At 38.8% G+C, this 24,825-nt stretch overlaps 1 protein-coding gene across 2 annotated transcripts in view; it reads right to left on the reverse strand.

Annotated features, from left to right (window-relative positions):
* Positions 1-2,499: 2,499 nt before the first annotated feature.
* BRCA1 (BRCA1 DNA repair associated) overlaps positions 2,500-24,825 on the reverse strand; it is a 45,592-nt gene continuing 23,266 nt past the window's right edge. Inside the window, exons 12-23 of one of the 2 annotated variants that reach the window (XM_016150952.2) lie at positions 22,963-23,131; positions 19,272-19,398; positions 17,467-17,618; positions 15,742-16,046; positions 13,432-13,519; positions 12,070-12,147; positions 11,569-11,609; positions 9,310-9,393; positions 6,567-6,621; positions 4,970-5,043; positions 4,535-4,595; positions 2,500-3,678 (exon numbers count right to left, since the gene is read on the reverse strand). In XM_016150952.2, the coding sequence (XP_016006438.2) occupies positions 3,566-3,678; positions 4,535-4,595; positions 4,970-5,043; positions 6,567-6,621; positions 9,310-9,393; positions 11,569-11,609; positions 12,070-12,147; positions 13,432-13,519; positions 15,742-16,046; positions 17,467-17,618; positions 19,272-19,398; positions 22,963-23,131 (1,347 nt within the window). In that variant the 3' untranslated portion in view covers positions 2,500-3,565. The remainder of the gene's footprint in view (positions 3,679-4,534; positions 4,596-4,969; positions 5,044-6,566; positions 6,622-9,309; positions 9,394-11,568; positions 11,610-12,069; positions 12,148-13,431; positions 13,520-15,741; positions 16,047-17,466; positions 17,619-19,271; positions 19,399-22,962; positions 23,132-24,825) is intronic. The other variant, XM_036221982.1, reaches the window with a different exon arrangement.

Consider the following 24,825-nt stretch of genomic DNA (forward strand, 5'->3'; position numbering starts at 1 on the left):
GGGCCTCTGGCCCAGCTGTTTTACAGCCTTTGATAAGCAAGCTCCCATGGTGTCTGGCTAGCAAGCCCCGTTTTCTCTGGAGTCTCTGTGGAGAGATCTGCAGCTCCCCCTCACTCTGCCTTATCTGCTCCTCACAGGATACACTCTGGGTAGCTTAGCTTCTTCTGCTCTAACCACCCTAACATTCTTTTCTTTTTCTCCTGCATGTATTTGAGCCGATACTTTGTTGGTGATTCTGGTTGCATTTTTCAGGAGGCAGATCATCTACCAAGCTCTTCTCTAGGCCCCTCCCTGTGCCTGCATGATAATCCCTCCTCTTCCTTTCCAGCTCCTTTGCAGAAGTTCATTTCCCGAAATGAGATAAAGGCAGTACAGAAACTAGTTCCCTAAATGCTGCTGTGCCCAGAGAGGACTACACACTGTGAGATGGGAAATGTGAGAGGACACTTAAAGCCAGAGGTGAAAGGAACAAGATCTACTCCATCATAGTTAAGACTCTTAAACCCAGCCAAGCATCATGAGGCCAGGGCTAGAAGTTGACTTTCAGGAAAGGTTACAAAGAGCTCAAAAAACAGATGGGGTGAACTACTGCTGGGGGACTTTGAGTGACAATCACAGAAAATGTTTTAATGTGTCTTAGTCATCTTTACTTTCACCCAGGATTCCTAGGAAGGCAGGCTGTGCTAGATAGATGTTGCTTTTCCTATTAACTCATCAGTGTCGAGGGTGGCAGGCTGAGGTCTGGCTCACCCCCAGGGTCCAGTAAGCCATAGCTTATAACTGGAAACGAATCACTTTTGACTAAGGACTGGGCGTATAACACTTGTTTCTGGCCCGCCTTTACTGCTAACACTGAGGCCCATCGACTCCCTGGCAGGTAGGCAGGGAGCTGGCAAGGGCTCTATAGAGGTCATGCTGTAGGCCTGGCTGAACTAGAAAGCTTAGACAACTGAAAGATAAGCCATTATAAGCTGGGAGGCTGGATGGGAGCAGAAATAGGAGCAGCCATGATCCTTTGCCTAGGGCTGCTCCCCAGGCAGAGCTGCCACTTGGAGGCAGGCAGCTTCTATCTACTCCGCCATGGCCCATGAAAGCAGCTAGAGTGCTAGTTCCCTTTACAACCCACTCCTCTCTCCAAATTCCCTTGAGGCTTGAAGCAGTGTGTCTCTGACCTGGGGTCAGTGACTGATGCAGGTGGAAAGCTGAACGAAGCGATGGCAAGGGCATAGGTTCAGATCTCCGGGTCATCATTTACTAGCTGTGCAAACTGAGCAAAAACATTCTTTCCAGTTCTCATTCTTCAAATGAGTTGACCAATACCCACTTCATAGAGCTATAATGAAGACTAAATGAGATAGAAATGTAATAATGGCAGTTAGTTCCATTTTCTCTACTCTTCCCTCACCCACCCACACTTCTTACAAATATGGTAGCACCAAATCATGAGGATTTCATTCTCTCTGCCTCAAAGAAAATTCCAATCTCTGAACAGTATAAAGACCAAAAAGTGATGACACAAACTTTTATCTGTGGATGAAGCATATTAAATAGGAGTAGTTGTCAGAATTCTAAAGCTGTCTTCCCTGGACTTCTGTCCCCGGTTATTAAATCAAATAGGAATGTAGGTACTGCTGTGAAGGGGCTTTGCAGCTTCAATTAAGGTTAAGGACCGTAAGATAGGGAGATCACCCTGGATTACCTGGCAGGCACAGTCTAATCACTTGAGCCCTTAAAAACAGAAATTTCTCTGGCAGGAGTTAAGAGAGATGAGGCAGAGGGGGAAGTGAGAGTCCAAATGTGAGAAAGATTCAAACAGCCATGGTCGGCTTTGGAGATGGCGATAGAGAATCATGAGCCTAGGAATGTGGGTGGCCTCTAGAAGCTATGGATGACCTCTGGACAAGAGAGGTCACAGAGATCTTAGTCCTACAACTTTGAGGAACAATTTGGCCAATAACAGGAAATGAGCTTGGAAGTGGCTTCATTCCTCTGAAAAGGAACGCAGCCTTGCGGACATCTTAGTTTTGGCCTTGTGAAACCCAAAACAAGGAAACCAGTTGAGCTGACTTGGACTGCCGACCTACAGAACTGTGACATAATAGGCACTGTTTTAAGCCCTGAGATTTGTGACAATTTTTTGGGGGAGCAATAGAAACTAATACAGTAGATTGTGAAGTCCCCTCAGTACCCTAGGAGGTAAGTACTGTTCCTACCCCCATTTTATAGACAAGGAGACTAAAGCAGAGCGAAAAGGCTCTGAGAGCTCTGCAGGTGTGAGACTCAAGAACAGCCGTGTGCACGAGGACGTGAAGTGCCGCAGAGGGGATACAGTCAATAATACTGTAATAACTATGCACTGTGAGTACTAATCGGGGGGACCACTTCATAAATTACATAAATGTCTAACCACTATGTTGTACATCTGGAACTCATATAAAATAATACTGAATGTCAACTCTAATTGAAAATTTTTTTAAAAAAGGAAAAACAGTCACGTGGTAGAAGTGTTTGCTACCAAGTTTATTTGCAGGTGAATAGCCAACATTTACAAAACATATTTTGTACAATCCAGTGCGCACTGCCCTCACACACTGGAGGGCTAAGGAAGACCTAGTCCTTCCAACAGCTCTAAGCAGTCCTGGATAATGAGTTTATGAAAAACATTTTATCTTCCTTCAGCAAACAAAATTATTTATGAAGCTATACAGTTCAGCAACAGGGAGCAAAGAAAAAATTACCTTAAGGAAAGCAACAGCTCCTTTCCTGGTGGGATCCATCATTTTATAGACAGGAAATATTCATATCAGAGATCTTATATTTCAAGAGCAATGGGTTACATAACAGAGTTACAACAGTAAACATCTTACTTATTACTAATAAGGAATTAGAAGACTCTCTATAGACCCCAGTTCTTGACCAGACCTTTAGAGATCGGGGCCAGTATGGCTCCCCTGTCCTCTAATTACCCTCAGGTTTCATATTTATATCCACTGCCTGCCCCTGAATTCCTTTTCCAGTGCTCCATTCCAACATTCGAGAGCTGCCCAAGGACTATTCTGCTTTTAAGTCACATCATATACCCCTGAGTACTCACCTTCCATAGAAGGGTCTGACTCTTGGCCTTTATGAATGCGAGGCTTTAGAAAAACAAACTCAGGGAAACCATCTATTCTCCTGAGGCCAGCCACTCCGTGTGTGCTTCCAGCTTTAAGCCGACAGCCCCAGTACAAGGGATAGGGCTGATAAATAATGAATCAGCATCTTGTGCAATTGGTGGTGTTTAAAATGGTTTTAAATTCTTTTCAGGTGAAAGATTACCACAATTTTATGCTCATGGCAAATTTCAAAGGGAGACTTGAAACAGAAAATCTTTAAGGGACCCTTGCATAGCCTAAAGTTCTTTCTAGGCTGACATACATAAAATATTTAGTAACCAGAACTGTGGAAGGACTGAAGAGGAGCTCCCAGGGCCTGGCAAAAGGCTATTCCTGAAGCTCGTTCTTGGGGTCCTATAGAGACAGGCCCTATACACTAGACACATGGCCAGCTGGACTGAGCAGCAGCTCTAGGGGATCTGAGGTATCAGGTAGGTGTTCAGCTCCTGGCACTGGTAGAGGGCTACGCTGTCCAACACCCATTCTCGGGTCACCACAGGTGCCTCACACATCTGCCCAATCGCTGAGGACAGAGAACACAAGCAGAGATTAGTGTCAAATCACATTTTCCCTGACGAGACTCTAGTCAATGTACTCTGGGGACCTGGCTGTATAAGTTCTTAGGGTTACTCAGGTGGGAGCAAAATTCTTGCTCTTAAGTGATACTTAAAGACACAGGACTTTATTCAGAAGCCTGAGAAGTGACTGCTGGTGAAAGCCTACAGCTTCTGATAATTGTTAAAGGAAAAGTCACCAGAGACAGCAAAACAACATTGCAATTTAACGATGTGAAAATATATTTGTAATATCGTGAGTGAAAAGCAAAACAGTATGATGAGCATGATCACGTCTGTATAAAATCTATGAGTGTACATATACATACACGTATGCTTGGAAAAATTTTATGGTGATCATCTCCAAGTGGTAGGATTACTGAAATTCTTTTATTGTGTTTGTACTCATTTCTATTTTCTGTGATGAGCATTCATATTTAATAACCTCCCTCCATGGAAATAGTTCATGTGTTACTTTTACAATGTAAAATAAAAAGTTTTGAAAGGACATTTTAGCCAGCCAGCCAGCCAGCCAGCCAGCCAGCTATCCATCCATCCACCCATCCACCCATCCATCATTTACTGAGCACCTAGAATGTGTTGAGAACTACATTAAGCAAGCACTGGGTAACCTGTGGTGAATCAAACTCATCCTTCAGGACCCCATATGACACAAGTGCATATTTGTGGCCTTCTGAAGGCCCGCACAGCTGCACTCTGCACTCCAGTTGATCTAAACAGGACCTTTACACCTAAAATCACCACAGTAATCTACACACTTAACCTGGGCCTCTCCTCTGGATGAAGGCTTATGGCAAGACTTACCATGGAAGCCACCATCCTCTGTCCAGGCATCTGGCTGCACAACCACAACTGGGTGAGTATCCTGCATCCCCAGGAAAGAAATGTTATGGATATCAGAACAGGACTTTTAGAATAGTCACTTCATCACTTCTTGATGGTTTGCTGAAGTAAACTACTCTGGGGCAACCACAGAAAGGAAGGAAAAGGACACAGAGCAAAAAGAAAGGGATAGAGGGAAAAAGCCTTCCCTCAGAACATGAAATACTTATATCCTTTACAGAGAGAGTCTTCTGGCACAGGTACATGGTCAGAGGATGCTCATGGTGAAGAGAGGCTTCTGAGGCTATACTGGGGAGGTGATGGCTCATAAGGACTGATGGGTGACGCCTTGTTCAGTCACTGGAAAGAATATTAACATTGTGTCCTCCCTCTCTGACAGGAGGACCAAACGCTTACCTCGCCGAGGGTGAATGACGAAGGCTCCTTCACCACAGAAGCCCCGCAGAGTTGCACCATCCACTCTAGCTGATCTAAACAGGATATTTAAACCAAAATCACCACAGTAATTTGCACATTTAACCTGGGCCCTCTGCTCTATTCCTCTCCAAGAAGGTTTACAGCAAGACATCTCAGTGGGAGTTCCTGTCTTTCTGCCCCAAAGGGACAGAAAGGCCTTAAACTACAATCTATAGTAAGGATACAAATTTTAAGTCAATTTGCCACTGATATGTTACCTGCTTTGGTTATCAGTCCCCATAAGGCCGCTTGGTAGATAAGGTTTAATAGTCTCTCAAAACATTTTGAAAGAAAAAAAAAATATAAGATCTAATTTCTATTAATTTGCTAAATTGCTGGCAAGATACTGCAAAAAAAATTCCCACCTGCCTTCCCTCCCTCCTTGCCTAATTCTGTGTTGGTAATTGATAATCACAGCCACTGAGAGCACCATGCTCGGTGATAATTACTATAAATGTCAAGAGATAGAAAGATAATTTATTCAGTCAAAAAAAATATTTTTCCTCCTGGACAGAGACTCAACATATCACCTGGGAAAGGCTACATGCTGAGCTGGATTCAACATACTCGGGGGCTTAGAAACCAGGAGAGATTGAAGAAATGTTCCACTTGCACCTGAAAATCAGCAGAACTGACCGATGAGCGGTTCCTGGGCCCCTTTGGGTGCTCTGTTCTATCAACTGATTCCTGGAAATTGCTGAGGTGCTCTTATTTGTCTGAGTGCAATGACATCAACTGACTCACCTCCAAAATGATACCTGCTAGAGACTCTGGTTTTCATTACACTGAAGTACAAAAACACTGAGAAATTTGAGTGGTACTTGAAAGTTTCATAAAAATTCAATCCATAACCAATAAAGAAGACATAAGCAAAATGACTTTGTCAGGCTCTCTTGCTGCCACTCATATGTCCCTGACCAGATGCCAAAGCTGTCTTCTGAGGAGTAAGAGGACCTGATCCCTGGGGCAGAAGTGGGCAAGAGGCAAAGGTAGGGAGCCTTTGTCTTAAAAAAAAAAAAAAAAGAACCAAATCTATATACATATCAGAGTCTTGATGCTACACACAACTTGAGTTGAGGCCTACAGCACTCCTAATCACATTCGGTGTCAAATTTAATTAGAAAATGTTCAAGAGTCTTCCCCTGCTCTGAGGCCCCAGGCTCACAGGGCTTATGCAGCTGCTAAGCTTTCTTCTCTGTATCAAATAAAGAGGTTTAAGAAGAGCAGAACTCTCTCCCTTCTTATTTTCCCCTTTTCTTAGACCAAAGGGCGGTAAGAGCAATTCTACCCCATCTGATCACAAAACATACTGTGTCCTACATGTCAATTCTTCACTGCCTTCCAGCTCTTAAGAAGGGGCACAGGGCTGTTTTTTTTCTGCAGGGTAACATTTAGGTATGGTTTTGTCCAATAGGTGGCAGAGAATATAATCTCTCACCAATCTGAGGAACCCCGATAAGACGACCCCTCCTATATAAAACTCCACCATGTAAGGGAAAGGCTGCTGCTGGACTCTGCAGTTGTCCCAGTCTCTTACCTGTGGGCATGTTGGTAAAAGGTCCATAGCAACAGATTTCTAGGCCCCTGAAGATCTGAGAGAAGAGGGGACAGTGGGATGGAGAGAAAGAAACACTAGTTATAAGAGTGTGGGTTTTATAAAAAAAAACAATATAAAGAGACTCTCGGTCCAATGTCCAGAACTGGTGGATTTTAGAAGACGTTTTTGAAGTGTGTGTAGTTTATCTATAGTCATACTTTGTCATTCAAGGGCTGAGCATACCACCTTGCCACCAATCAGGCCCAGACTCCATCCTGATAACCTTTTCCAGGTGATTTAACTTGTTAGAGATGAGAAGACAAAAAAAAAGTCCTTTTTTTAATAGCAAGAAATTCAGCTATTAGCTAGCATTTCATGTTTATCCAGACGTGGTGCATTAGTACTAGCCATGACCCTGACAGGCAGAGAGGTCTACATTTGTATACACACGCTCCTTTTCTCTTCTTTCTGGTCCTGAGCATCTGTTCCTGCCTTCATACGGCTCTGAGAATGCCCACTGTTCCCTCAGGAACAATGTAGTGATGCCTGGTTCTGCCTCTCCTTCCAGAGCTGACCTTAATGCCTGGTTTCTGGGAGACACAGATCACACTGGACCCCCTAGAGGGCCTCTTCCACCTACAGGGCTCAATAGCACTATCCAGAAGATCTTTCTGCGATAATGGAAATGTTCTATATTTGTATTAATAAGGTAGCCATGAGTCACATGCAGCTACTGAGCACCTGAAATGTGGTTAGGATAAATGAGAAACTAAACTTCATATTTTATTTAATTTTAGTTATTTAAAATTTAAAGGGCCCTATGCAGCTGGCTGGTGGCTGCTGTGTTCGATAGGAAAATTCTTACAAATGCAATGGTTTTGGTTTTTAGGAAATGACTTGGGTATTATTTAAAAGAAATCTAAATGTGTGCCAGTTGGCTGGATATACATCATTTGAGTAACCCTCCTTCTTTTGACCCTCCTTCTTCCCATTTCCACTGGAAAGAAAATTGCCTTGGCCTAGAACTCACCTTGTTTCAAATCAGAGCGACTGGGGAAGAGAAAAATCATGAAGCTAAAAGCACATGACTACCTTTTAGGACGTGCCCCACAACACTCCCCTATCCCAAACTACAGCCAGAGGAATGAGAAGGAACAGCAAGAGAAATCTATTTCTGTTTTAAGTGACAAGTCTCCATCTGTGCCATTCTCGCTGTGTGAATAAACTGCATCCTCAACCTGTTGACAGGACTTAGATGCCCATAATGCTAAAAGTTCTCCCCAGGCAGTCAGCTGGAGCCAAATGTTGCTGTAAAAAGTACAAAAGATCAGAAATTTTTATATTTGGGCTGACACTCATTGAGGAGAATCGCTGGTTATGAGATAAGAAATCTGAAGTTCCACCTCTACAAATGTATTTCTCTTCCACAGGAAAATACTATGGTGAGATTTTATATCTTCAGAATGTCATTACTCTGACCAGGCACTTTCCATCACTGCCACCACAAATGCAGGAAAAAAACCCCAAACACTGGATTTCCTTTGAAGGAGGGAAGAATCTGGTGCTAATTCCGTCTTGCATATACAAATGGCTGATTAACACAAACTCCCCTGGGGTGAAGATAGAAGCAGAAACAGGGCCAGGAGCTTTTCCTGGCATCTCAAAGTTACTTGTTAGGTTCAGAGAGGTGTGGCTGGGGTGAGCCCAAGGGTTCAGAGCTCCAGGACTTGATTTATGATCATCTTCCAAAGCAGTTTTCCTTGGACAATCACCTCTATGCGTTTTCTCTCAAGTTCTATACAGGGACAGAAGGTGCCCCACATAGGGATGTCCTGAAATGCGGTGCACACTTAGAAAGAAATGCAGACCGGGAGCAGAAGCACTCAGTCAGGGACCTGCAAAAGCAGCTGGCTCAGGCCTGACACACACATGTGAAATCTTGCATGGACAGAAGAGCAGTTTTGGTTACCTCTAAGTTTTTGCTACAGGATGATCTGGGGAAAGTCACTGAGTCTTCCTGGGCCTCTGGTCCTTCATTTTAAAAAATGTCAGAATAATCTCTTTTTCTCCTCGGCAAAACCTTCTCTAACTTTCCAAGAAATTATGGTATTGTAATTAAGAGCTCAGATTCTCGAGCTAGACTGGCTGGGTTCAACTTCTAGTTGTGAGTTCACAACTAGCTGTGTAAGCTTGGGCAATTACTCAACCTCTCTAAACCTCAATTTTCTCGTGTATAAAATAGGCATAATAATAGTACGTCTCATAAGGTTGCTGTAAAATTATCAATCAGTTAAAATATAGTTGAGTGTTCAAAGCTGGCTATAGTGAACATTATGCAGATGTTAGCTATTGAGTATCAATCACTTTCATTTCTATGCACCCACAGACACTGTGTACATCCCCTTCACAGCACTTATCACACTGCTTTCGAGAAAGACATCATGGTAAAGTGGAAAGAACAAGGCTTGGATTCACATCTGTTTCAAATCCTACTTATCCGCTGAGATTTGAACTCTAGCCTGGACCAAATTACCTTGCTCCTCTAAACTTCTAAGTTCCCTCAGTCATAAAATGGAGATAATACTTATTTACCCTGTTGGCCTAGGAGAACTAAAAAGGAATCCACATGGAAGCACCTAGCTATGGCTCTAGCAGTGAGTATGTAATGCCCCTTACAAGATGAGTGAGACCATCTCTGTGAAGGGGCCTGGTTTTTTGTCAACATGGGGGAGGAGGGCCTTACCTTTCTGTCCTGGGATTCTCTTGCTCGCTTTGGACCTTGGTGGTTCCTTCCATTGACAACATCACCTCTGACTTCAAAATCGTGCTAAAAGAACCAAACCCAAACCACAGGGATCAGAGGAAGAGAGGCCTCCTTCAATGGAAGCAGTACTGTACATGTGTTTTATTTAAGGAATTCGGTACTGCCAGGCAAAGTTTTGACCCCGCTCTCCCACTACCCTCTAAATAATTCTTTTTGGTGGACTGGATGAAATGACCAGTATCTCAGCTGCTGAAATCAATTCCCTGAAGCAAATCTTTGTGGGCAGAAATTAACAATTGGCTTTTCACCTCACTGGGACTTAATGCATTTTAATTTTCAACATTTATCTCCTCTCAAAACATTCACTTAGCATTTAGATTAAACTGCTAATGCTGTGCTGTTATAAAGATAACTGGAGAATTTCTGATCTCTTAAATCAATTGTGGATTACTATCTAAAGGCTTCTCAGATTTTCATTGATTTAGTTAATGAAACCAAAATGATAATATATACATTTAATACACTGAAGAAAGTGGTTTTTCATAATTACTATTTTGACTGGTCAAGGACAAGAAAATGAAGAATAATGGGATTGGGGAGGTTACGTCTTTTGGGAGAAACCTGGGGAAGAATGCTTAGAAACAATTCTGACTGAAACTTAGATTGTAGGAAGACCACATCTGTTGCCAAGAGTATTAAGAAGGAAACATAGTCATGATAGTATAACCACAGGCTGCTGTTAGCGGAAAGACCACTTAATATTTCCTATCACCTGACAGGAATCCAGTGATAAATATGTGACCTATTTAAAGATACCCCTCAAATTTATAGTCCTGATTATACCCCTGTGCCTCTTTAACCTCTCTACCCAGATACTTAGTATTAAATCCCAAAATTCACCCATCTAAAACAAAGCTTTTGATTCTACTCCTGCCCTTCCCCTCTCCCACTCTGCTCCTCCCCAGTATCTTCCTTATCTAATTTAATATTATTAGTATCCACTCTATTGTTCAGGTCAAAATCCCAAGCATCACCTTCTCAATTATTCTCTTTACCTCATCCTACAAATTTAACCTATTAGTAAGTCCTAGTTCCAAATATATCTCAAACCAACCACTTCTTACCATTGCCATGTCTTCGATTACCTTATGTAGATAATTCAAATTCCTTACAATGACTTACACCAAATCCTACCGGCTTTGGCACTTGTCTCTGACCTTTTCCAACCCCTTGTCTAATCTCTGCTCCCTGCATATTACTCACCGATTATTACTCTCCAGCTATACTAGTCTATTTTTCTTTAACAAACAAAGCTCATTTCTACCTCAAGACTTTTATACTTGCTATTCTTCTGCCTAAAACACTTGTTACCTACATTTTTCAAGACCAATTCTTTCTTGTGTTTTAGTCTCATCTTAAACATTTTGGAAGCTATCACTGGTCTCCTTAAAGTAGTCGACTTCTGTCCCCAATTACTCTCTGTATATTTCTTCATAGTATTTGTTGTTATTTTAAGTGATCTTTATTCTTGTGTATTTCCCCTGAATAGGACAAGAATCCCACTAGAGTAGAGACCTGTCAGTCTTGTTTACTGCTGCATTCCTGGTACCTAGCATACAGTAGGCTCCAGATAATATAGGTCACTGAATGAAAGTTAAAACCAACAAAAATGTCATTTAATTAATTATGAATATGTTAAATAGTACGCAATAGTTTAAAACCGCTTTTGCTAATTTTATATTGCCTGATCTGTTGTCACCAGCAGCTCTTAGATAGTTCTGTTCTAAAATTATTCCTCCTCCTACACTCAATTACCTCTCACTGTTCTCGGTATCATAAAGAGTAATATCTCTTTGAGGGAACCTATTTCTAAACAGATACATTTGCATATTAATAGGAAGAATTTTTCTTTAACAATGAACCACCAGTTCTCTATAAAGGTGTATTTGTATGCCTGTAAGATTTAGGTGGGCCTATTTCTTTTGCTTATCAATCTTTTTTTTTCCCTTTATAAACTCCTTTTCCTTCTTCCTAAGAAAGGCTTGTTTCTATTGAAACTTAGAACAAATGAGTGAGAAATACAATTTCTGGGTTTGTTCTGCTTAACTCTTGATAAGCCTCATCGTCAAAGAAAATCTGTGGTAAGTAGAGTGAGGAAGGAAGCAGCTAAATTTCTGATGATTATGTGACTCATGTGCACCAAGGCTTTTTGATTGGTTTGTAACATCAAATACTTACCTCATCTAGAATCTTTCTTTCTTTAATAGACTGGGTCACCCCTAAAGAGATCACAGAAAAGACAGGTCACAATGCAGAACATGCTCTTTTCATGTAGGCGGATGGTGAAATAATTTGCATAAGTGTACAGGAGGAATAACACTGAGTAGAGGTCCCCCTATAAAGCCAGTCCTTAATAAGGCTTGTAGCAGAGATTTCCTTCTGGAGACACAGTTGATGCTTAATCTAAATATTATAAAAGTGCCTGCTGCACATAGATTTCTGCACTATTATTAAATAAATGCCTAGTTCCTATGCTAACATTGCTAGGAGCAGACTAGGTTCCATTAGTTAGTTACAAAAAGAAATCCATTTCCCTAGCATGACCAGCTAGGTTAGTGTTATCATTAAAGACCTTTGGTAATTCAGATTCCACATCACCAAAAACCTTCGGTGTTAAATGTTAGGTGTAAAATTGCAATTCTGAGGTGTTAAAGGAAAGGATAAATACATTGTACTTACAGAAATAGCTAACTACCCACTTTCCTCCTGCAATTCCCAGAAAATATTTCAGCGTCCGTTCACATACAAACTCAGTGTCTGCAGAATGAAAAACATCCAAAGAATTAGTACAAGTCGAAAACAAGGTCAGGAAGTGCTGCCATTGAAGCTAAAGAACTCCAGATCCATGTTACTTGAAATCAACCTGGATGGATGACTCCAACATCCCTGGTGATAGAATCGGAAGCTGGAAGCACCCCTAATTACAACCAGCAGGTGTGGATCTTTGGAGGCCTGGAAAAGGCTGATATAAAGTTAAAACCAGAGGAAATGTATGCCCTATCTTCTGGACGCCCGAACTACCTACAGATGTCCATCACTGTGTTCAAGAAATTATCTACATCAGTAATACCGATATAAGTGTGTGGAGAAGATCTATTTTACTGGATGGCAATATGTGGACGGAGAATAAAACAGTATTGTTGAAATGCTATATCTGAAATGTCAATGTAAGTGACAAATTTTCACCCCCGGAACTTCTACTTGGGGAATTCTAACCCCTTAATTCCTAATTCCCTTGAGCGGGACAGAAAAATACTGAGTATTTTCACAGTTTTTCTCCTTTTCATATACTACTCCAGAAAGCAGTAGTTGAAGAATCACTTATTTCCTAGTGTTTTAAAGACCCCATTGAAGAACTAAGCAAACTGAGGAAAGAACACTTAATTGTAAACAAGAGAAATGTATTTAACTAAATCCTAAACACGGTAGGCCATCTGCCAGTAATAGCAACAGCCACTCCCCGTCACAGAATTTTTCACAAATTATTAAAATATTTTTTCTTTCATCACAATTTTATAGCTTATGTTAACTTCTGTGAGAGCTGATTCAATATATTTTAAACTCAGATATTTTAGCTCAAAAGTGTTGTATTGCCTTTGAGTTAAAAGGTTGAACTACTTTAGGTTTAATTTACATTTTACTTTCCTTTTTATCTTCTAGCAGTTTTGTTCCAAACCTATAGCTTAAGATACATTAAACTTAATGACATTTATGTCTAAAATAGTACTTAGTTCAAGCTACCTTGTTCTGGCACCAGGTTCCTGTATTATTCTGACTCTGTGTTATGACCTGTATGAAGTGGAAACCTAACATCTTAGAGGTTCTAAGGCAATGTGCCTCTGTCAAGGAGGCTGGACCCTCTGCTCAAAGACCTGTGGCAATGTGAACAGAAACATCCTGGAGTGGACCATCATATTCCCAGGGAGTTGATAATCAACTATTAGAAGACTTACATCTATGCTATGCTTAACAAATACTCCTATTTCTTTATGTAATATTATAAAACAGATGCAATATATTCTATAAAGGTTCTTGGTATACCTGTTTTCATAATGACATGAGTAGTCTCTTCAGTAATTAGATTAGTTAAAGTGATGTGGTGTTTTCTGGCAAACTTGTGTACAAGCATCTGAAATCAAATCAAATATTACATTATAATAAATTACCTCTAGTGCACAGCTTACAGTATTAGTTATCCTAGCTCTGAGTTACCATTTTTTCCCTCAGAAAAGATACATTCTTTTTATTCTAAGATGCCTGAAGTCTCAAGATAAATAGCAATTTAATACAAATTATATACAAATCAGAGGAATAAATTCTAAAGTAGTCCATGTTAGCAGACGTGAACTATAACCACGGATTCAAAATAATAATTTTCCCTTTAATAGCAGATATCACTTGGTTCCCTAAGACAACTAGTTTCTTTGTAGTGATACTCTACTATACTATAATTTAGATTTATCAGCCTACACTCTATGAACTGAGAGGTAACTAGCTATACAGAAAATTATGCTACATATATGTGGCTTAAAAATAAGATTCAACCCTCTGATAGTTACAAAACATTCAAGCCAAGAGTGCAAAAACTATCCATTTCTCTTGAGAAGGACTGGAAGAGACTCATATTACTCCCAAAAGAAATCTAAAGCCTTCTAGCTATTATCTATCAATCCAATAAAAAATCAATAGGCAGTAAAGGAAATTAACAAGATCCATTATGGACACAGTTGACATAATTAGTAGCTACTGTTTGGTAAATAACTCTGTTTACCAAGGGCCATCATTTATTAGCCATTGCCACCTAAGCCAATATTTATGTGCTTTACAATACCGCAGTGAAGATCAGGCTATCTTTCTTTCATGCTGCCTTATTCCATACTGCCCACAGGGCATTGAAAAAAGCAGGCTAGTGAAGCTAATGACATCCTTCCCCTTTTGCCACTGCCCTCTGCCAGGATCATTAGCAATTCTGAACTGATTAATTGCTGAAATCCCAGCCTTGAAACAGTGTTCAGTTAGAAAAGCAGCTGATGAAAAGATCATCTTAATATGGGCTTCAGAATTAATCATGTATAATACAGTCAGCAGCTTTCATAATAAATTTATCACACTTCAGCAATTCTGAATAGAGATGAAAAGTTTTCCTCTTTTCTTGTTTAAAGACAATATGTACCCAAGCCACTTATAGTCTAATCTGCTGCTCAGAATTACCCATGGCAAAAATGATTAGATCATTTTAGCCTCCTCTGAAAAGCTGAACTCACAAAACAAAGAAGAAATGCTATTTTTCAGTGAATAAATGGGAATTCCAGATATGTAGGCAAATGATTGAGGGCAACATAAACAGACACAGGTATCAATTTTCAGAGCAAACAGCTGGTCTGGGTACCAGGCTGTGAAATGAGAATTCTAGCATTATTGATGAGAACTTACATTCATTATATCTACTAGGGCAGACATAGCTTACTTTGTCTTTTTAGTACTGGGACACATCTGGCCACAGGGAATGTTATGCTGAGTTGCTACCCATGGAGAAGATGAGAAATGGTTCTTATCCTAGGAAGGATATATCAACAAAGATACTCAAGAATGACACCCACTATTGAATCCATATGATACTCTGGGTGTGTTATCTTATCATGGTTCTTTAAGGAATATTTACTCGATTATTTTATTATGAAGTGATACCAATGGTGATTGATTACAAGGAAGGAAAATTTTCTAAGATGTCTGAAATCTAAGTAGAAACAAGATTTCAGTAGTCTTAATATTGTAATGGGTATTTTTCCAAAGTGTGAAACAATTCCTATTTCTGGCACAAGGGGCCAGGAGATGTCAAAATCCTAATAGGGAAGGGATCCTATAGAGCAGAAATTATGGGGCAGAATGCTGAATAACTGTGTCACAAGCCAGGATAAAGCAAACATACTCTGGAGAAATGTCATTATCTGGCAATGTGCTTGGAACCAGTTTGAATTTAGTTAATCATGCTGGTATGTTCTCTCAGATATGAACCAAGGGGAAAAGATGCCTCCTGGGGAGTAGAGCTATACTTATATGCTTTTTTAGATAAGAAAATTAAAATAAAAATCTCTATATCATACCCAAAACTATAACCAATATTAATATTTAATAATTGTTTTAAGTGAGTATACACAAAATAATCCATGCTTTAGCTTTATCTAGGTCCAAATTTTTCAGAAATCAGTAATGGAAATTAAATTACATAGAATTGTGTCTGTTTCCTAGATTTCTTCCTATAGGTTATTCATTGCTAGTATCTATTTAAAACTATCTGCAGTATGTTAATGAAGTCTTAGCCATTAAGGAGACACATATGGACACACTCACAAATTCTTTATGGGTCAAGCCTGATGCCACCATAGATATTCTTTTGTTAACTCTTTTTGTTGAAGATATCACTTCTGGGTTCTTGCTCACACTTTCTTCTCTCACGTTATACCCAACAGTATTAGTATGAGCAGCAGCTGGACTCTTGGCAGATTCTTCAACTTGAAATTGGGGTAACTTCAATGCAGAGGTTGAAGCTGGCATGCTGCAAACGTAAGCCGGCTCTGGAGCTCTGTCTTCAGAGGGATCAGACTGAGGGTCATCAGAGAAGAGGCTGACTCCAGACTCTAGGTAAGGGGTTCCCTCTGAGAGGAATGGGGGAAGAAGGTTAATCTACATGACAATGAATCTTTAATTACCATGTCAATAGATGAATGGATAAAGAAAATGTGGTAAATATATACAATGGTTTGAAAACGATGAATGGATAGCTTAGAAAAAGAAAATCCTGTCACATGCTACAAGCATGGATGAACCCTAAGGACATTATAAGTGAAAGAAGTCAGTCACTAAAAAAAACCCCAAAAACCGTATGATTCCATTTATATGAGGTGTTCAAAGTAGTCAAATTCTTAGAAAGTAGAATGTTGGTTGCCAGCAGGTAGGGGAGGGGAATAGGGAGTTGCTGTTTAAGGGGTATAGTTTCAATTTTGCAAGATGAACAAGCTCTAGAGATCTGTTGCACAATGGGAACACTAATACTAGTGAACACTTAAACACGTAAGATGGTAAATTTTATGTTATGTTTTTTATCGCGATTAAAAATAAAAGCAAAATTTAAATGCCACTGATTTTAAGATGCTATTCTATTTCAGAATCTTAAAAAAAATTGTATTTTAGAATCCATCAAATCCAATATTACAAGGCTACTTTCTATAATTTTGGTCATTTATTTCATCTAGTTTAAATCTCTTTTTTATTTCCTACATTCTCCAACTGTTTGGCAATGAACATAGAGTACTTTAGTAAGGAAAGAAAAAAAGGTTGGAAAATGGGAAATACTCAATTTTTGTTTCTTCATTCATGATAACATTACCTTCTTCATCTAATAAGTCATCTGATATCATTACCAAATTAAAAACAGGAGACCATCTTTGAAACATTTCAGAAAATGTCACTCCATCAGGAAGTAAGCACAGCTTAGTAGAATGAGATTCCTAAAATGATCCTAATTAAAATGGCCAAATATCACATTTAGATGCCAAAGAGCACCTTTTATGGTAATGCATTTTTGAGGATTAATTCAAAACTTTCTTTACTAATTAAAACTTTGATTTACAAGCCATAAAACACACCATTCATTTAAAGTGATTTATAAGACAAGAAATGTATAGTCATTCATATTCATTAATTCATAAAATAGGAGCTTACTTTGGAGATTTGACTCATTTTTCAGTAAAGGACAGGGCTAAAACTTTATCCTAGAACTCTTATCTAACAGTTAAAGTGAAGTATCTAGAGCACACCAAGATACACTGTTAGAGTTAAATCAGTATAGACAGATTAACAACTGCAATAAATTTCAATTTGGATTAACATTCGAACCATTTTTTAAAAAATGGGTTTAATTAGAACAGATGCATTCATGATATATTAGTATGCCTGAAAGATAATTACCAGAGTATCTTTAGATAAGATTCAGAGTAAAATAAACGTATTTTCTCCATCAGAAAAGATGAAATATTATCCAGATCTAGACTTGGCAAATAAGACTGCTCATTATACCTTGGGCTTCAGGCTTTGTCAGTTGTTGCTCCAACACATTACCAACTCTATCGAGCTCCTTTTGAGACGGGCAGTTTCTGTTCTGCAGACTCTGTGACTGGCTGTGCACATACCATCTATCATCTAACAACTGGGATTTAGAAGGGGAAGACCTAGAAAGAAGGATAACAGGAGAAAACCATCGCCACAGCTCCTGAAAGGAGGAATCGTACTTCTCGAGCAGCCAAAGCATAAGTGACAGTTCATCGTCGAGAGATCAGGAATGACTAGCAAAAAAGAACCTAAGTGACGGTCTATAAGCCTGGATTCATGATGTCAGCCAACATGTCAGGGTTGACATAGAACATCTCTTACGGTCTGATCTTAGGCACTATATCTCTTAGTTGTTTAAAAGCATGTCAGCAAATTTCAGCAAATTATTCACTGCCATTCAATCAAATTCTATGGTACTATTCTACTTGAGTCCCAATGAGTGTCAGAAGCAGATGTCTCATGAAAATAGAAAGTTGATTAATTTTGACATTGATATACTCATTCTATCCACCCGTTTTCAGCAAAATTTATAGAATCATCCCTATCTCCCGCCTTTTCAATGTCCAAAATAAAATCATTCTAAAAACAAAAGTTAGCTATAAAGTACTGTTAGAAGAGTATAGACACGCAGTAATTCCTCTACTCTTTCAGGTGTTCAGGACTTTGCTGAATAAGTTACTTAAAAAATTTAAAGGATTGCCAAGAGAAGCTAATTAATTCAAATAGTTATTGGGTATTTACTATGAGTCAGGCACTAACACTCGATCCTGTGGATTGAAAATGAGCAAGACCTAAATTGCTGCTCTCAGGTAGTCAAGTAGAGGGAAGAAAATCAATGTGTAGATCTTTAACAGAAGTTTCTTAGGGTGCACTGGGGTGGAGGAGGAGGAGCAGAAATATTTGGTCTGAATATTAAATGGGTTCTCACCTGGATTAGTTAAAGCATGGCAACGAAGCCATTACTTCTAAACATGGGTTTAGCACCTATGGAGGCCGCATCTTTTACTTCTCTGTCATAGCCACAGTGCTAGTACCCTGGCCTCAAAAATACATCCTTAGTGATATCCCAGAAGCTTGGAAAAGATGGTATGATTAGATTATTGACAACTTATCACTATTCCCAGAAAGATAAGTAAATGTATAAATGTATAAAATCTACATAAATTCCGCAGGAACTCAATAAATGATTTCTTCTTCCTCCCTAGAGTGGTTAAGATGTGTGACTCTAATGGCTCTATGACTTTTTCCTCAACAATAAAATAGGAATGATAGTCCAGAACTTGTTCTTTTACCTTCAGTGTTGTTGTGAACATTAAATGAAAAAGTAGGCAAAGTATTTTTGAAAATAAAAAGTACTATACAGTCTTGTCTCACAGCGATTTTCAAAAATACCCTAAAGATACTATGACTATTTCTTGGGGTAAATCAATAGCTCAACTTTTTCTACAAAGGCAAAAACTTCAATTAGGGCAAAGGCTACCTTGGAGAAGTCTACCATCAGCCTCCAGGCTTGTTTAGGTTTTAGTCCTATGCTTTATTCTGACTTTCAGAAGGGACAGATGTACTGTGCATTTCCCATATTGTCACCCATGCCTTGTATAGTCCAAAAAGCCTATAAAAAGTAAGCAAAAGAAGTGTCCTAATGCAATGAGGGGTTAGAAATGTCTGTGTAGAAAAACCCAGAGAAAGTATGATGAAAAACATTTAACAATAAGAGTTCAATATAAGTAAAGGTGTTACTTAGATACCACAATTTGACATTTACTTCTTACCTTTCCATTCCTGGTTCTTTATTTTTATTGGTGGATCTACTCAGAGATTCTTGAAACTTGCTTGCAGAAAGGCTTTCAGGATTCTGCCTTATAGGATATGCACTACTTTTCTCTGAAGTTAATATCGCTTTAAATGGAATGAGAAAACAAAGAAATCGACTGTTTTGTCCTGATGGTGATAATTCAGGTGAGTATATCAATTTTTTCAAAAGCAGCAATCTGTGACAATCAAATTGGTTTTTAAGCAAGTAAATCAGACAGAATTTTATAAACACAAGTGATCCAGCAGCAAATGGAACTAAAATATATAAAATATGATCACTTTAAAACTGCATAAATAAAGATACGTGAGACAAGACTGAAAAAACATGTATTTATATTTTTTGGTCCTAAATGATAAGAAAACAAGAATGGGAAATGATTTTTTTAATCTCTAGAGCAAACTAAATTACACTCAAATCCCCTTAGAAAATAGGAAAAAGAAGTACTGGAAAGCACAAAGCACTTTCCCTTTTCCATTTCTACTGTCTCCACATCAAAGACTGTATAGGATGGGGGTTTGAGCTTTTTCATGTGTTGGAAAATAGAGGAGAAGGGTCAGATGAGAATGAAAAAACAGGTGACATTTTGCTTCACACTTTCAATTACTGAAGAAAAAAACAAGCCAAAAAACCAACACACAAAAAAACAAGGTGCTGACTGATAAGGAACCCCACAGTAATAAATGGAATTAATGATGAAATGGCACAAGAAAAGAAAAACACAAAACAGACCAAAGGCAAAGCTCTGGCATGTTAGTACATCCTTTTTATTTATTAATTCCTCCAAATGTATTATTGTCCCCTGCTTTCTAGGAAGTAGCTTAAAGGCAAAATTTTTTAAAAAGTAAAAACAAATACTTAAAAATTACAAATGTCTTCTATCCATTAAAAAGTCACTGACAACTGTAATTTATTTTGAGCTTTTATCGGAAAAGCTAAAATCCATAAACTGAGGCAGAAAAATTTAAATGAAGGGCTGTATTAATTAAACTGTTTTTTGTTTGTTTGTTTGTTTGTTGTTTTTTTAAAGACACAGGGGGCCTGAGGGGAAATAATGATTGATTTCCTGAGTTAATCCTCAAATGCATTATTTATAGTTTCCTTTGTACTCATCTTTTCTGGACCTGTGGGTGTCTAGGAACATAAGAACTCTCTGCCTGAAGCTAGAGATGCTTAAAACAAGCAGAGTCTCAGTTTAACCATGTAGGTTTTTCTTTCAACTGAGTGTGTAAAGCTTTTTAATAAGGGTATCCTTTCCCCCCCCCCCAAAACAGGGTAATAATTGGTAAATGGTAATGTGCAGTCTATAAGGGATCACACCAAATGGGATTAACCATTTGAAAGGGTTATAAAAAAAAGGAGTGAAAGGGTAGTGGGGAAGCCTCAGACATGAACACAGATATTAGTCACTCCATCACCTGAATATTTAGGGTATGAGCCTGTCTTTTCACTACAACAGGGTCGAGCTAAGAAAATAAGCTATCCTGAATCATTATTCAGTAACTCCACAGTACCTAAAAAATACAGGGCAAAACTTTTCTGTTCTTTTTTCTCAATTCTTATTTCAAAAATGCAGGGATCCACAGCCCAAGTACTGAGACAGTATTCTCCCTTAAATCATTCCCTTATCTGAGTCTTAACATGTTATGTGTTATATTCTTCATTAATAGGCAATATGGGCCAGATCAAACAAACATTCAATAAATTTACTGACTGCCTAGTATGTGCTAAGTACTGTGCAAAGTGTTGGGAGAATCAAAGGAAAAGACATTGAGGAGGAAGAAAAGAGACCTTAAGAAATGATAAACTATAAAATACAGAACCCATAATAAAATGCAGCTTTAAAAAGCACATAACTCATCCACCCAGGTGGTTCAAAATTTCCAGGGGAGGAACCTAGGAATTTTTAACAAGTGCTTCCAGGAATGAACGTACTATGGGACAAAAAAGCTCAGATGTGTTTGAAAACCACTTTTGCTATAATGGACTATGATATTTTAAATGCTGTTTGCTTTATGAATGACAGGTAATCCAGGAGAAAAAAACAGTCAAGTTCCTGATATGAAATAGGTTTACCTGTAGGGGGAGTTACACATAATTTATAATGGATCAGTATACACATTTGCACAAAAATATTATGCACATTTGGGAATGACCCTTAGACAGATATACAGTAGGGCAGATCTATGCTGAGAGCAAGACATTTCATGTAAAAACCCTAGAATAGTAAATAAGTGTATTACCAAGGATAAAGTAAAATTTTCTAACAAAAATGTTTTGTATAGAAGGTCAGAAGAAATTTTCAAAAATGTTCTCAAATCCATGGCAAAACAGTGTATAAAAATATAGCATTTATGAAATTAAAAACAAGACACACAGAAATATTTGTCTACGGATCTTCAGAAAAAAATAAACACCCACCCCCAAAGATGAGATAGATTTATACACATATACAAAACCAGACATTTATAAGTTGTACATTATAACTGAAAGTTTAGTCTGTTTTTTGACTGAACATGGTGAAAACACCTCAAAGAAGAGAATTGTGCTAGGGACTAGACTTTGGGCTTCATTATCTGGGAGATGAACTAAATGAAGATACAGTTACAAAGAAAGCATTTAAGGAAATACATTTGAACCACTGCCATAGCAACAGAGTTCCTACTTTCTCATGTATGAGCTACTGTTTCTCCCTGAACATAAAAATACTGCAAGGCACACTCCTGGCAAGGCCACTGTTCTGAATAATTAAGACTTGGTTCCTAGAAAGATTCAAAGGAAGGTCCTAGGGCCCCCAGGACTAGGGAAGAAAGTGATGAAGAAGGAATTGTAACACTGTTAGCTAGGTATGTATCACTGAGATAGTAGTGAAGAACCCTTGGGAGGGCTCACCACATCTACCTACTCCTAAGCACCAGCACCGGCCCCCCCGCCCCCGGAACCCATGCCATGCCTATCTAAGTATCTGCCCCTAATTAAAAACCTGACTAATGAGCTGTCCTTCATAATGCTCTTTCCAATTAAATATTCAAAATTTCATCTTACTTTCCTTCATTTATGCCACGTTATTCCTCATCTCAGTGCTCACTTCTTACAGGAAGTCAGCTCTGGTAACTCCAACTGCCTGGGTAATCCAAATGCCTCCTCTCAGAGGTCCATCTGGCTTTGTTAATAATTACAACACTGTGATAAAGCATCTGACTCTGGGCTCTCTGTGATTATTCCTGAAGCATAGGATATCTCTTCCTATAAACCAGAAAGCACATGAAATAGGGCTTTGTGATTTGACACCTGTATTACAAGGAATATGTCTGAGTGGTTTTTTTTTTAAGCTATCTAAAATAATGAGGGTTACCTATTTCCAATCTCCCTCATTATACTCAGCAACTTATGGGTTCCCCATAGCATCTACTCATTGTGGGTACTCAGTCAGACAATGACGCTTAATGACTGTCTTGGTCCCTCTGAATGGTAAATTAGTTGCTGGCAGGGACTAGAACCAAAGCTCTAAAATTCTCCTGGAGTGACTTAGCAAATATATACCGAGCAAAGATTATAAAATGTTGAAACTATGCCTACACTTCTCAGGAGATAAAGGCTGAGGGAGGAGAAGAATTTTGCTTAAGAAGAATTTGGTCAATATAACAAACCTTTTTCTGAGGTGTTTTGTTCAGGATTTAGCAGCTCTTCAGGGGCACAAGAATCAGCTATGAGGGGAGGGGACGTGTTAGGCTGGCTCCCATGCTGCTCTAACACCGCTTCCAGTTCGGCCATTTCCTGCTGGAGCTTTATCAGGTTATCTTGCATGGTATCCCTCTGCTGCAAACACAATAAATGACACCAAGAAAGTTACATTCTTTTAGAAACCTGCCAGAATGTAAGAATATGTTACACCATTTAATTTTAGCACAGGAATTAAAAATTATCTAGTATGGAATTATGAGTTCTGGATGAATACCTTTTAATCCAACCATATTCATGCAATTAATGCCCATGAAATTACAGAATGTTTGAGGGGAAAAAATTTCCTCAAACTCTCCCAAATAGACTGCTTTATTGTAATGTCCTTTTTAAGTTGTTTTTTTTAAAGCTTGAAAGTAAAAAAAATTAAAGTGCTTAAACACTTCTGATATTTAAAATTAGCATGACTCTGTTAACATTTTACATAGGCTGTGTTGCAAAGATTCGATATTGTGAGACTTACAAGAGATTTGAGTTAGTCCATATAAAAACGTCTGATTTCTGGCTTGTGAGGACTTAGTTTTCTGGGATTCTTTGAACGGTTAGTTTCAAACAGAAACAGCAAAGAGCTAATTCATTAATTTATCTATTTGTTCATTCAACAACTATTTGTTGACCATCTATTTTATGTCAGACACTGTGCTGGTGCTACAAATATAGCCCACATGGTGCTGCCATTCTAGATGGGGACAGGGCACCTAAAGTAAGTCACGGAAGGACCTGTTAGAGGGCACAATCCAACAGAAAGAGCGTGAGGAAAGCCTATAAAGACAGTTACTGTTTTCAACTCAGAAAGGCTTTCCCGCTTATAGGGCTCTCAATGTTTATTTTTCCATTTCAAAAAGAAATCTGTTAAGTCTAAGGTTTTTGATAAGCAAAGTATCTGGTAAGATTACCAGAATATTCATTTCGTCATTACTTTTTAGCAGGAACATCAATGGTTGCCAGCAACCCCTGGGGAAACAAATTGTTTCACCCTCCATTTCTTCTTCTCATCCTTGAAAATGACTTTGCGACTTTGCCCTCTACTCAAAACTAGTCATCTACTCTCTCTTGCTACACTAAGTTTTCAGGAGCTTTTTATGACCAGAAAATGCATTCACAATGGCTTCCAGTGCGGCCCTGAGACTGTCTGGCTGCCCACGTCCGCAGCAGCGCCATTGCCACCACGTGGTGCTCATGAGTAGTTTCATCACTGATCAAAAAGGGCTGGCTGGCCTCAGCCAATTTGGACGGAAATCATACAGACATCATAAGCTTCAGAAGCTGTACTAGTCACTGCTGCCACAACCATCACCACTAACCTCTATGTGGCCATTAAACAGGTTAGAGAAATCAGAAAAAATAGTAAATGAAAGAATTATAGTTAGATAAGTTTCCTTTGGGTTTTCTCAAAGAAATTACTTTATAACTTAAATGATTCCCTGTAAGCAATTGGCCAGATACATTTGGGAGACCAAAACCAAATTGCTTACCAAGTTTTCTTGATTCCAATTCTTAAGTGTTTCTAAAATTAGCCCTACTCTTGTTTCCCAATATGCTATTCAGAATTCTACTTTTCATACAGCTACCTTACTGTGGAAGTTCCTTAAAAGCCACATTTATCATGTCTCTTTCTTTCATAAAGACCTCAATGATACACCACAGCTCAGATAAATTACTTTCTGAAATTTATATAATTAATACTCATTATTGCCTTCAGGACAAAGTTCAAATTCCTAAGCTGTATAACATTCAAAATGCCCGTTATACTCTGATCTTATTATCTCTTA

Source organism: Rousettus aegyptiacus, unplaced genomic scaffold, assembly GCF_014176215.1.
Source record: "Rousettus aegyptiacus isolate mRouAeg1 unplaced genomic scaffold, mRouAeg1.p scaffold_m13_p_6, whole genome shotgun sequence".
NCBI classification, from domain to species: Eukaryota; Metazoa; Chordata; class Mammalia; order Chiroptera; family Pteropodidae; genus Rousettus; species Rousettus aegyptiacus.